This window comes from Cetorhinus maximus, chromosome 2, assembly GCF_964194155.1.
Source record: "Cetorhinus maximus chromosome 2, sCetMax3.hap1.1, whole genome shotgun sequence".
Classification (NCBI taxonomy): Eukaryota; Metazoa; Chordata; class Chondrichthyes; order Lamniformes; family Cetorhinidae; genus Cetorhinus; species Cetorhinus maximus.
In genome coordinates this window covers 87160007-87173938 of record NC_135880.1, presented here as the reverse complement: position 1 = coordinate 87173938, position 13932 = coordinate 87160007, and the positions used below count along the sequence as shown (strand labels likewise).

The window sequence follows — 13932 nt, the reverse complement described above, 5'->3', positions numbered from 1 at the left end:
CTCACCTGCTGTGTTAGTCCAGAGTTGTTGCTCTCTTCAAACCCCTCCTCCCATTCCCATGCTGAGGACCCACTTGCCTTCTGCTCCTCTTATGTGAGTGGGTGCTCCAGAACCAATGGAGAAAGGGTCAATTGCAGACTAGTGCAATCAGTGGCCTGGACGTAATGATTCAAAAAAAAGGAAGCCAACAAACAAATACATTTAGGTCATGGCAAATGAACACACAAAGGGAGGCTTTGTTCGGTTAAGCCTGTAAATGAACTACCTAAATTTCCTTCATTCACGTTAATGGAGCAAAATTAAACGGGTCCCTTATAGAGCATGTGTTCCAACCCACAATATTTCTGGTCTTGTCAGGTTTTCACTACACTACCCACACTGTCCTTGATAATATTTGGGCTCAGTTCTTTACTGAGGTCCAGGACCAGAACTGATGTTGCAGCCTAATATAGTTTTATTAATACATATTTGTTCAAAGGATGTTGGCATTGCTGGCAAGGCCAGCATTTATTTTCTATCTTTAATTGCCCCCAAAGGAGTTGTCGTGACCCATTTTCTTGAACCACTGCAATCTGTGCGCTATTGGTACACCCACAATGCTGTTAGGGAGGGAGTTCCAGGATTTTGATCCAGCAACGAAGAAAGAAATGATATATATCCAAGTCAAGTCAATGTGCAACTCAGAAAGGAAGTTGCAGGTGGTGATGTTCCCATGTGCCTGCTGCCCTTATTTTTCCTCGGCAGTTGAGGTCAAAGGTTTAGAAAATGCTGTCGAGAAAGCCTTGGCGAGTTGCTGCAGTACATTGTGCAGATAGTTCTCACAGCAGCCAATGTGCACTCATGGGGGAGGAAGTGAATATTTAAGGTGGTGGATGGGTGTCAATCAAGTAGGCTGCTTTGGCATGGATGGTGTCAAGCCTCTTGAATGATATTAACTTTGAACTCATCCAAGCAAGGAGAGAGAATTAAATCACGCTCCTGACTTGTGCCTTGTGGGATGGTGGAAAGGCTTTGGAAAGTCAGGAAGTGTGCGAGTCAGCACAGAATACCCAGCCATAGCCACACTCTAATAGCCATAGTATTTATGTGGCTGGTCCAGTTAAGTTTCTAGTCAATGGTAACCCCCAGGTTGTTGATGGTAGGGGATTCAGTGATGGTAATGCCATTAAATGTTAAGAGGCTGTGGGTTAGACCCCAACTTGTTGGAAATGTGCCTACCACTTCGGTAGCAAGTAACATTCATGTCCAGGCCCAAGCTTGAAGGTTGTTCAGGTCTTGCTGCATGTGGGTATGAACTGTTTCAATATCTGAGAAGTTGCAAATCTTCAGCAAACCTCCTCATGACACTACTCTGAGGAGTTCCTGCAGTGATAGCCTGGGGTTCAGAGATTGGTCTTCAACAATAACCATCTTCCTGTGTTAGGCATAACACACGTTTCCTCTAGATTCCCACAGACTTCAACTTCACTGGGGCTTTTGAGGCCACACAGTCATGATGTCAAGGGTAGTCACTTTCATATGACATCTGGAATTCAGCCCTTGGATCCAAGTTTTGGTCAAGGCTATAATTAGGTCTGGGGTGGAGTGGCCCAGGCAGAACACAAACTGAGCACCAATGAGCAATTACTGGTGAGTACCACTTGATAGCACCATCAACTACACCTTTCATAATTTTGCTGATGGATTCGCCAATAAACTGAAGGGGCAGCAATTAGGATTAGATTGTTCTGCTTTTAAGTGGACAGGACATACCTGGGCAATATTCCACTTTGGTGGGTAGACGCCAGTGTTGTAGCTGTACTGGAGAGGCTTGGTTAGCGACGCAGCTGGTTCTGGAGCATATCTCCAGCAATAGAAAGCAGGATGTTATCTGGGCCTATAGCCTTTGCTGTATCCAATATGTCTGAAGGTTTCTTATATTACTTGGAAAGAACTAAAATGATGGAAGACTGCTGGGGAACTCAAGAGGAGGCAAAGATGGATCATCCACTCAACACTTCTGGCTGAAGATAACTGCAAACATTCAGCCTCACTCAGTCTTTTGCCCATCAGTTTCCTTTCAATCTACCTACCTATGAGGTAGATGCTGCCCAGGCCATGATGACAGAGGAGGAAACTCAAATCACTAGAAGGGTTTAACATTGATAAAGGGGTAATATTGGATAAGCTGTCAGTACTTAAAGTTGATCAGGCACCAGGACCGGATGAGATACATCCAAGAATATTGAAGTAAGTGAGAGTGGAAATTGCAGAGGCACTGGCAATAATCTTTCAATGTTCCCTGGATTTGGGGGAGGTGCCGGAGGATTGCAAACATTATGCCCTTGTTCAAAAAAAGTTGCAATTACAGGCCAGTCAGTTTAACTTCGGTGATGGGGAAACTTCTAGAAACAATTATTCGTGATAGAATTAATAGTCACTTGGAAAAATGTGGATTGATTCGGAAGAGTCAGCATGGATTTGTTAAACGAAAATAGCGTCTAGCTAACTTGGAGTTTTTTGAAATGGTAACAGAGATGGTTGATGGTGGCAAGGCCATTGATGTGATGTATATGGACTTCCAAAAGGCGTTCAATACAGTGCCACACAACAGACTTGTGAGGAAAGTTATAGGTCATGGAATAAAAGGGACAGTAGCAACGAGAATACAAAATTGGTTGAGGGATAGGAAACAGAGAGTAATGGTTAATGGGTATTTTTCAGGCTGGAAGAATTGGCAGAGTGGGCAGATAAGTGGCAGATGAAAATCAATGCGGAGAAGTGTGAAGCGATATGCTTTGGTACAAAGAACATGGAGAGACAGTATAAAATAAAGGATACTATTTGAAAGGGTGTATATGTACATACGTCATTAAAGGTGGCAGGACAGGTAGAGAGCTATTTCTAAAGAATATAGTATTCTAAGCTTCATTAATAGGGGCTTAGAGTATAAGAGCAATGAGGTTTTGATGAACTTATATAAGACACTGGTTAGATCTCAGCTGGAGTATTGTGTACAGTTCTGGGCACACACTTTAGGAAGTATGTGAATGCATTGCAGTGAGTGCAGAAGAGGTTTACGAGAATGGTTTTGGGGTGAGACACTTCATTTATAAGGAAACATTGGAGAAGTTGGGACTGTTTTCCTTGGAGAGGAAAAGGCTAAGATGAAACTTGATAGGAGTTTTCAAAATCTTGAGGGGTCTGGGCAGAGTAGATAGGGAGAAACTGTTCCCGCTCGTAAATGGATGGAAAGCCAGAGGGCACAATTTTAAGTGTTTTGCAAAAGAAGCAAATACGAGGTGAGAAAAAAACTTTTTCATACAGCGAGTAGTTAGGGTTTGGAATGCACTGCCTGGAAGTGTGGTGTCAGGTTTGATTGAGGCATTCAAGAAGGCATTGGATGATTATTTAAATAGAACCAAAGTGCAGGGTTACGGGGAAAAGGCAGGAGATTGGCATTAAGTTAAAATGCTCAGAGAGCCGGTGCAGACACCATGGGCTGAATGGCCTCCTTCAGCAACGTTACAATTCTGTGATTCTGTGATCATCAGCAAAGTGATGGAATGGGTCGTCGGCAGTGCTATCGAGTGGCACTTACCCAGCAATAACCTGCTTACTGGTGCTCAGTTTGGGCTCAGCCAGGTTCACTCAGCTCCTGACCTCATTACAGCCTTGGTCTAAATATGGACAAAAAAAAAGAGTCCAACTTCAGAGGTGAGGTGAGAGCGACTGCCCTTGACATCAGGACAGCATTTAACCAAGTGTGGCATCCAAAGAGCCCTAGGAAAACTGGAGTCAATGGGAATCAGGGGGAAAACACCCTGCTGGTTGGAATCATATCTAGCACAAAAGGAATATGGTTGTGGTTGTTGGAAGTCAATCATCTCAGTCCCAGGACATCACTGCAGGAGTTCCTTAGGGTAGTGTCCTAGGCCCAACCATCTTCAGCTGCTTCATCAATGACCTTCCTTCCATCAGAAAGTCAGAAGTTGGGATGTTTGCTGATAATTACACAATGTTCAGCACCATTCGTGACTAATCAGATACTGAAACAGTCCATGTCCATATGCAGCAAGACCTGGGCAACATTCAGCTTGGGCTGATAAGTAGGAAGTAACATTCATGCCACACAAATGCCAAAACAATGACCATCTCCAACAAGGGAGAATCTATCCACCTTCCCTTGACATTCAATGCCATTACTATCGCTGAATCTTCCTCTATCAACATCCTGGGGTTAGAACTGACCAGAAACTGAACTGGACTAGCCTTATAAATACTGTGGCTACAACTGCAGGGTAGGAGGCTGGGAATTCTGTGGAAAGTAACTCAGCTCCTGACTCTCTAAAGCCTGCCCACCACCTACAAGGCACAAGTCAGAAGTATGATGGAATACTCGCCACTTGCCTGGATGAATGCAACTCCAACAATACTCAAGCAGCTCGATACCATCCAGGAAAAAGCAGCCCGCTTGATTGGCACCTCATCCATCATCTTAAACATTCACTCCCTCCAACACCAAAGCACAGTGGCAGCTGTGTGCACCATCTACAAGATATGCTGTATCAACTCGTCAAGTCTCCTTCGACAGCACCTTGCAAACAATTAACCTCTATCACCTAGAACGACTAGGGCAGCAGATACACAGGAACACCACCACCTGCAAGTCCCCTCCAAGACACATACCATCCTGACTTGGAACAATATCGCTGCTCCTTCAAAATCCTGGAACTCCCTTCCTAACAGCACTGTGAGTACCTACAACATATTGACCGCAGTGGTTCAAGAAGGCAGTTTGTCACCACCTGCTCAAGGCAATTAGGGGTGGGCAACAAATGCTGGCCAACCAATGGTGCCCACATCTTGTGAAAGAATAAAAAAAATGGAGCAATACAGATTCATCAGCTGGGGGAGGGCGGTAGGTAGTAATCAGCAGGAGGCTTCCTTGCCCATGTTTTCATTTTTCTCTATTCTTTCATGGGATATGGGTGCCGCTGGCAAAGCCTGTGTTTGTTGGCCATCCTTAATTGCCCCTGAACTGAGTGGCTTGCTAGGCCATTTCAAAGGGCAGTTAAGAGTCAACCATATTTCTGTGCATCTGGAGTCACACGTTGGCCAGACCAGGTAAGGATGGCAGATTTCCTTCCCTAAAGGACATTAGGGAACGAGACGGCTTTCTACAACAATCAAACATAGTTTCATGGTCACCATTACTGAGACTAGCTTTTAATTCCAGGTTTATTAATTGAATTTAAATTCCAGCAGCTGCCATGGTGCGATTTGAACCCACATCCCCAGAGCATCAGCGTGGGCCTCTGGATTATCAGTCCGGTGATATTACCACTATGCCATCGTCTCCCCAGACATGTCGCCACCAAAGAGACAAAACCAATCAATCCCAAAGTCCCTGGAGATAATTGAGTCAAGGGTTGATATCACTGAGCAGTTAAATAATAATGAAGGGAAATCAGAGGGTAGATAGGTAGTGATTCTTTCCTCTAGTAGGGGAATCTATGACAAGGCTCTTGTACAAAGGTCGGTGAGAATGTACACCTTAGAAGGCCATAAATGCAAAGTCAATTGAGGTATTTAAAAGATGTGGTTGATGCATTTACAGTGAATGGAGAAAAAGTAGAGAAGTGAGATTCAGGAAACAGAGATGCCACAGCTCTAAAAATGGCATTGCAGGCTCAATCAATTGAACTGAATGGTTGTCTCAGTTCCAACAGAACAAACATGTTGAATACACTCCATCACAGGGGGAAGTGTGAACTGGAAACAGGGAGAATTTCTGTTGCTTGCCTGTCTTTTGGGTTTATTGAATGTCTGAACGGCAGGAGTGCTCATGACCAGTGATGATGTTCCCTTTTTGAGACCATGTTTACTAAAACAATGAACCAGTTCTAGAAAGTCAGCAATTAGGCTGCAACTTAATTTTAGAATAGAAATGGCGTTAAACACACTCATTTTCACTCTTGTGGTTTAGATTGGCAGAACCCTGCAATTAAACTACACTCTTATTACTCACTCCTAGCCACTCATAATTTAAAATTAAGTAAAGAAATATGAATGTTGTAGTTTTAAGGCAGTACAGTAATTTGGCATGATACTGCTCAACTTCAAGGTCTCATGAAGAAATGTACGTATTCATGTTCCATGGGATATGGGTCTTGATTAGGGCTATGGGGCAGTACAGGCTAGAAGTGGGTTGGAGGTGGGGGGGGGGGGCAAAGAGAGAGAGAGAGAAAAAGGAGAGAGAGAATTGAATAAAGGAGAGCATTACGGTGCTGGAGAGAGGGTGTCCCAGAAGAGTCAAAAACAGAATTTTTTGGGATGTGTCCATTGCTAGCAAGGCTAGCATTTGTTGTCCATCCCTCAATGCCCTTGAGCTGAGTGGCTTGCTAGGCCATGACAGAGGGCATTTAAGAGTCAAACATAATCACTGGAATCACATGTAGGCCAGACCGGGTAATGACAGCAGATTTCCTTCCCTTGTGGATATTAGAGAACCAGATGGGTTTGTACAACAATCAATGAAAGTTTCATGGTCACCATTACTGATGGCTAGCTTTATATTCCAGATTTATTAATTAATTGCCATGTTGGATCTGAAATGTTTCCCGATCCTGTGGATTACTGGCATATTCCCACAAAGGTAAAAGGGAGGTGTGAAGTGATTCATTTTAGTAGGAAGAGCATGGAGAAACAATATAAAATAAAGGGTGCAATTCTAAAAGTGGGGTACATAAGCAGAGGGACCTGGGCGTGTGTGTGCCTAAGTCATTGAAGGTGTTAGGACAGGTTTAGAGTGCGGCTAACAAAGCATACAGCGTCCTACACTTTATTAATAGGGACATAGAGTACAAAAGCAAGGAGGTCATGTTAAACTTGTATAGAACACTGGTTCAGCCTCAAATAGAATATTGTCTCTAGTTCTGAGCACCACACATTAGGAAAGATCTGAAGGCATGAGAGAGAGTGCAGAAAAGATTCACGAAAATGGTTCCGCGATGAAGAACTTCAGTTACTTGGATAGATCTTAGAGGCTAGGACTGTTTTCCTTGGAGAATGTTGACAGGAGGTTTGATAGAGGTATTCAAAATCATGAGGGATCTAGACAGAGTAAATAGGAAGAAACTTCCCATTGATGGAAGGATCGAGAACAGGAGGGCACAGATTTAAGGTAATTGGCAAAAGATCCAATGGAGACATGAGGAAAAACTTAACAGAGGGAGTAGTTGGGATTATGAATGCACTGCCTGAGAGTGCGGTGGAGGCAGATTCAATGAAGGCGTTTAAAGAGGGATTTAGATTATAATTTGAAAAGGAAGAATGTGCAGGGTTACGGGGAGAAAGCGGGGGAATGGCACTAGCTAATGGCTCCTTTGGAGAGCTAGCACAGACATGAAGGGAGCAATGGCTGCCTCCTGTGTTGTTGTTGTGTGTGTGTGTGTGTGTGTGTGTGTGTGAGAGTGAGTGAGAGGGAAGAAAGAGAGAAGAAAGTGAGAAGGGGTATGGGGTTAGTGGGCAGGGGGAGGGAAGGAGAGCCAGGGTAGAGAGAGCAAGAAATTGAGATTAATTCTACATCCATCAATGTATGTAGACTGACATTTATTTTATCATAGATAAAAGTTCACTATTGGGTCTGCTTAGTTTTCTGTCGTGATTCCAACATGAAATAATTTTACTACTGAATACAGTTTCAATCAGTTTTGACTATTTAACAACAGATTTTAATAGAAACCAAATAGTAACCTAATCTACTTTACTTCTGCCTGAAATTGTAATGCTGCTCTAGATGAAATTACAGACATAATGCTCTTCAACAAGTATTACTGCTTAATATAGTTGCTTTGATGACACAAAAAAGATAATAAAGACAGACAACACTAGGAATTTGTTACATTGGCAGAAGGCAGTGGATGAGGTCATCCACTTCCACATGTGCCAGTATAGAGTCAAATAATGTATCATTTTTCATGTAATATTTCACATCCCTCAAAATTTAAAGTTGGAAATACACTAATTCTCACAATTGTGCATTCAATTTGGCTGTTAACATGGGGTTTAAATTGCCCCATTCCCTTGATGTGTAATGTGCCAACAAGTGAAAAGGAACATGGCACAAAAACGAGACTGGATTTTGAACATTCCAGATCTATCCAAGCAGTTTCAAGCTGAAGCAATGTGTATTTTTTTGGTGGTTTGCTTCTATTCTGGTGTTTATTTTGAGTTGTAGAACCACATTTTAAAAATCCCTTTACATCTGAACACCACTAATGACTATTTTTCAAACTTTCTTCTGCAAAAAAATCATTTGTTGAGTGTCCTCAAACTAAGGTTTGACTAATCATGAAACAAAAGCATTACTGCCTCCTAGGTAGGAAATGTGGTGGGGTGGGTAGAGGGGCAGAGGTGGTTCACAGTATTATAAAAGCAAAAAACTGCAGGTGCTGGAAAACCAAAACAAAAACAAAAATACCTGGAAAAACTCAGCAGGTCTGACAGCATCTGCGGAGAGGAACACAGTTAACATTTCGAGTCTGTATGACTCTTCAACAGAACTAAGGAAAAATAGAAAAGAGGTGAAATATAAGCTGGTTTAAGGGGGGGTGGGACAAGTAGAGCTGGATAGAGGGCCAGTGCTAGGTGGAGATAACCAAAAGATGTCATAGACCAAAGGTCAAAGAGGTGTTGAAGCTGGTGATATTATCTAAGGAATGTGATAATAAAGGTACAGATAGCCCTAGTGGGGGTGGGGTGGGGGGAAGGGATCGAAATAGGCTAAAAGGCAAAGATAAAACAATGGATGGAAATATATTTAAAAATAGGTGGGAAAAGAAAAATCTATATAAATTATTGAAAAAAAGGGGGATCGGAAAGGAGGTGGGGATGGAGGAGAGAGTTCATGATCTAAAATTGTTGAACTCAATATTCAGTCTGGAAGGCTGTAAAGTGCCTAGTCGGACGATGAGGTGCTGTTCCTCCAGTTTGCATTGAGCTTCACTGGAGGTTGCATGGGAAGGTGCCGTGGGAGGGTGCTGAGGTGTAGGGGGTGATGGAGGAGTGGACCAGGGTGTCCCGGAGGGAACGATCCCTGCGGAGGGACAGGAAGGTGTATCTTCCTTAACCGAGGTTTTCCACCCACGGTGGTTGACAGGGCCCTCAACCGTGTCCGGCCCATCTTCCGCGCATCCGCCCTCACACCTTCCTCTCCCTCCCAGAAACATGATAGGGTCCCCCTTGTCCTCACTTATCACCCCACCAGCCTCCACATTCAAAGGATCATCCTCCGCCATTTCCGCCAACTCCAGCATGATGCCACCACCAAACACATCTTCCCTTCACACCCCTGGTGGCATTCCGCAGGGATCGTTCCCTCCGGGACACCTTGGTCCACACCTCCATCACCCCCTACACCTCAACCCCCTCCCACGGCACCTTCCCATGCAACCGCAGAAGGTGCAACACCTGCCCCTTTACTTCCCCTCTCCTCACCGTCCAAGGGCCCAAACACTCCTTTCAAGTGAAGCAGCATTTCACTTGCACTTCCCTCAATTTAGTCTACTGCATTCGTTGCTCCCAATGTGGTTTCCTCTACATTGGCGAGACCAAACGCAGACTCGGTGACCGCTTTGCAGAACACCTTCGGTCTGTCCGCAAGCATGACCCAGACCTCCCTGTCGCTTGCCATTTCAACAAATGTTCGCATGCCCACATTTCCATCCTTGGCCTGGTGCATTGTTCCAGTGAAGCTCAACACAAACTGGAGGAGCAGCACCTCATCTTCCGACTAGGCACTTTACAGCCTTCCGGACTGAATATTGAGTTCAACAATTTTAGATCACGAACTCTCTCTTCCATCCCCACCCCCTTTCCGATCCCCCTTTTTTCCAATAATTTATATAGATTTTTCTTTTCTCACCTATTTCCATTATTTTTAAATATATTTCCATCCATTGTTTTATCTTTGCCTTTTAGCCTATTTCGATCCCTTCCCCCCACCCCACCCCCACTAGGGCTATCTGTACCTTTATTATCGCATTCCTTAGATAATATCACCAGCTTCAACACCTCTTTGACCTTTGGTCTATGACATCTTTTGGTTATCTCCGCCTAGCACTGGCCCTCTATCCAGCTCTACTTGTCCCACAGCCCCCCCCCCCACCCTCCTTAAACCAGCTTATATTTCACCTCTTTTCTATTTTTCCTTAGCTCTGTTGAAGAGTCATACAGACTCGAAATGTTAACTGTGTTCCTCTCCGCAGATGTTGTCAGACCTGCTGAGTTTTTCCAGGTATTTTTGTTTTTGTTTTGGTTCACAGTATTGTTCTACAGGAAAGTAGAATGTAATACCTTCATAGCGTGGATTTCCTCTAGCAGTCTTTCTGCACGTCGCACATTCTTCAAGATGGCATCTTCCGTTCCCCTGCAGATACACCGAGAATAAGACATTACTTCAGTTTGTTGTCTTAATTAAACAGCACTGCATTCTGCTACTCAGATTTTCATCCCATAAAGAACAAATGGATGCACTCATTCAGTTGGTAACTGAAATTATTTTCTGCAAAGCCAGGATGCTTCCAGTATTTTACTATTTAAATTATTTTATCATAACAGAAACATCTACCAGGCAGTCAATAATCTCGTCAACTATCCCAAAACACTCAGCAAAATAAATATATCTGATTAATTTTCTTAATAAAAAACAAAATCTTGGGGTACCAAAATTGTTTGAGTGGGCTGGTTGCACAGTACATGGAAGCACCAACATCCTTGTCAAACATCTTTGAGGTGCTCACAACCTGTGTGGATGAAAGTGAAGTCTTTAAGGTGGATGAGCTGGCTGGCCATGGCACTGCGGCACAGGAAGCTGTTCAAGCGGGGGGAGCAAAAAGCAATATATAGTGGTAGTAGGTGATAGTATAGTGAGGGGGATTGACACTGTTCTCCGTAGCAAAGAGCGAGAGTCCAGACAGCCAAGTTGCCTGCCCGATGCCGGGGTTCAGGACATCTGCTCAGGGCTGGAGAGGAACTTTCAGTGGGAGGGGGAGGATCCTGTGGTCCATGTAGGTACCAATGGCATAGGTAGAACTAGGAAAGAGGCTCTGCAAAGTCAGTATGAGGAGCTAGGTACCAAATTAAGAAGGAGAACCTCAAAAGTAATTAATCTCTGGATTATTACCTGAGCCATGTGCAAATTGGCATAGGGTAAATAAGATTAGAGAGACGAATGTGTGGCTCAAAGACTGATGTGGGAGAAGTGGGGTTCCAATTTGTGGGGCACTGGCACCAGTATTGAGAAAATTGGGGGCTGTACTGTTGGGACGGTTTACACTTGAAACATGCTGGGACGAGTGTCCTCACAAATCACCTAACTATGGAAGTAGAGAGGGCATTAAACTAAACAAGAGGAGTGAGGGATCAAGCTTGGGTAGAGGTAGCAATTCGAGGTGTAGAGTCAAGACAGGAGAGCAAAATGGTAATATGAGGAATGAGGATCAGAGAATGGCAGGAAAGGACAGAGAGAAAAAAATCTAACAATACATCAACAGTCAAGGCTAGATGTTACGAAGGTAACAAAAAGATAAAGCTGAAGGCTCTCTATCTGAATGCACGTAGCATTCATAAAGCAAATGAATTGATAGACCACATTAAAGTAAATAAATATGATTTGATAGCAATTACGGAGACGTGGCTGCAGGACGACAAATATTGAGTCCTTAATGTTGAGGAGTGCATAACATTGAAAAAGAATAGGAAGCTAGGTAAAGGTGGAGGGGTAGCACTGTTAATCAAAGAGGGCAGTGGTGCAATAGTTAGAGATGACCTTGGTTCAGGAGATCAGGATGTAGAATCAATTTGGGTGGAGATGAAGAATAGTTGGGGAAAAAAGTCATTAGTGGGAGTGGTCTACAGACCCCCTAACAGTAGCCACAGTGTAGGACAAAGTATTCAAGAGAAAATATTGCATGCTTGTGATAAAGGGGTGGCAATAATCATGGGTGATTTTAATCTACACAAACTGGAAAAATCAGATTGACAGTAGTAGCCTGCATGAGGAGTTCTTAGATTGCTTTCGAGATAGTTTCTTAGAGCAGCATGTTCTGGAACCAACCAGAGAGCAGGTTATACTAGACTTGGTTTTGTGCAACGTGACAGGATTAATTAATGACCTCAGAGTAAAGGCACCCCTAGGCAGCAGCAAACACAATATGATTGAATTTTAAATCCAGTTTGAAAGGGAGAAGAGTGGGTCTAAGGCTAGTATCTTAGACTTAAATAAGAGCAACTATGTGGGGATGAAAGCTGAGCTAGTTGAAGTGAACTGGAAAAATAGGCTAGAGGATAGATCAATAGAGAAATAATGGCAAGCATTTATGGGGGCATTTCAGAATAAGTACGTTTCTATTATAAATAAAAATTCTAAGGGGAGGACCCAACATCCTTGGTTAACTAAACAAGTGAAGGAAAGCATCAAACTTGAGGAAAAAGCATAAAACTCCGCAAAGGTAAGTGGCAGGACAGATGACTGGACAGAATATAAAGAACAGCGGAGAATGGCAAAAGATAAATGAGGAGAAAGAAATTATAGTATGAAAGGAAGCTAGCTAGAAATGTAAAAACAGATAGCAAGAGTTTCTACAGGGATTTAAAAAGGAAAAAAGTTAAGCGAGTGTTGGTCCTCAAGAGAGAGTGACAGCGGGGAGTTAATGGTAAATAAGGAGATGGCGGAAATGAACAAATATTTTGCTTCTGTGTTCACTATAGAGGATTCTAAAAACATTCCAGTAATAGCTGCAAATTGGGAGGTGAAAGGGAGAGAGGAACTTCGTGAAATTGAAATCACTAGGGAAATGGTACTGAGAAAATTGATGGAGCTACAGGCTGGCAGGTCTCTGGGTCCCGATGGACTATATCCTAGGGTCTTAAAAGAGGTGGCTAATGAGGTAGTCAATGCGTTGGTGTTAATTTTCTAAAATACGCTAGATTCTGGAAAGGTTCAATCAGACTGGAAAGTAGCAAATATAACCCCTCTATTCAAGAAGGGAGGGTGACAGAAAACGGGAAGCTATAGGCCAGTTAGCTTGATGTCTGTCATGGGGAAGTTGTTAGAATCGATCATTAAGGAGTTTATAGCTGGACACATGGAAGAGTTCAAGGCAATAGGGAAGAGTCGGCATGGTTTTGTGAAAGAAAAATCATGTTTAACCAATTTATTGGAGTTTTTTGAAGGAGTAACATGCGCAGTGGATAAAGAGGAGCCTGTAGACGTACTGTACTTGGATTTCCAGAAGCCATTTGATAAGGTGCCATATCAAAGTTTATTATGAAAAATAAAAGCGCATGGTTAGTGGGTAACATATTGGCATGGATAGAAGATTGGCTGGCTGGCAGAAAGCAGAGACTTTGCATAATTGGGCCTTTTTTGGATTGGCAGGATGTGACGAGTGGAGTTCCACAGGGGTCTGTGCTGGGGCCTCAACTTTTTATGAATGACATTGATGACTTAGATGAGGAGGGTGAAGATATGGTAGCTAAATTTGCAGATGACACAAAGATAGGTAGGAAAGTATGTTGTGAAGAGGACATGAGGCGGTTACAGATGGATATAGACAGGTTTAGTGAGTGGGCAAAGATCTGGCAAATGGAGTTTAATGTGGGAAAACGTGAAGTTGTTCACTTTGGCAGGGAGAACAAAAAAGCAGAGTATTACTTAAATGGAGAACAGCTGCATAATTCTGAGGTGCAGAGCGGTCTAGGTGTTTTAGTATATGAGCCACAAAAAGTTAGTATGCAGGTACAGCAAGTAATTAAGAAGGCTACTGGAATGCTATCCTTTATTACGAGAGGGATTGAACATAAAAGTAAGGATGTTATGCTTCAGTTATACAGGGCATTGGTGAGACCGCACCTCGAATACTGTGCGCAGTTTTGGTCTCCTTATTT

At 43.2% G+C, this 13932-nt stretch overlaps 1 protein-coding gene across 2 annotated transcripts in view; it reads right to left on the bottom strand.

Annotated features, from left to right (window-relative positions):
* The window catches only part of srfbp1 (serum response factor binding protein 1), a 276667-nt gene that overhangs the window by 173748 nt on the left and 88987 nt on the right, over positions 1 to 13932 (bottom strand). For both annotated transcript variants that reach the window (XM_078566697.1, XM_078566690.1), the window contains exon 3: positions 10339 to 10411. In XM_078566697.1, coding sequence (XP_078422823.1) covers positions 10339 to 10411 — 73 coding nt within the window. The remainder of the gene's footprint in view (positions 1 to 10338; positions 10412 to 13932) is intronic.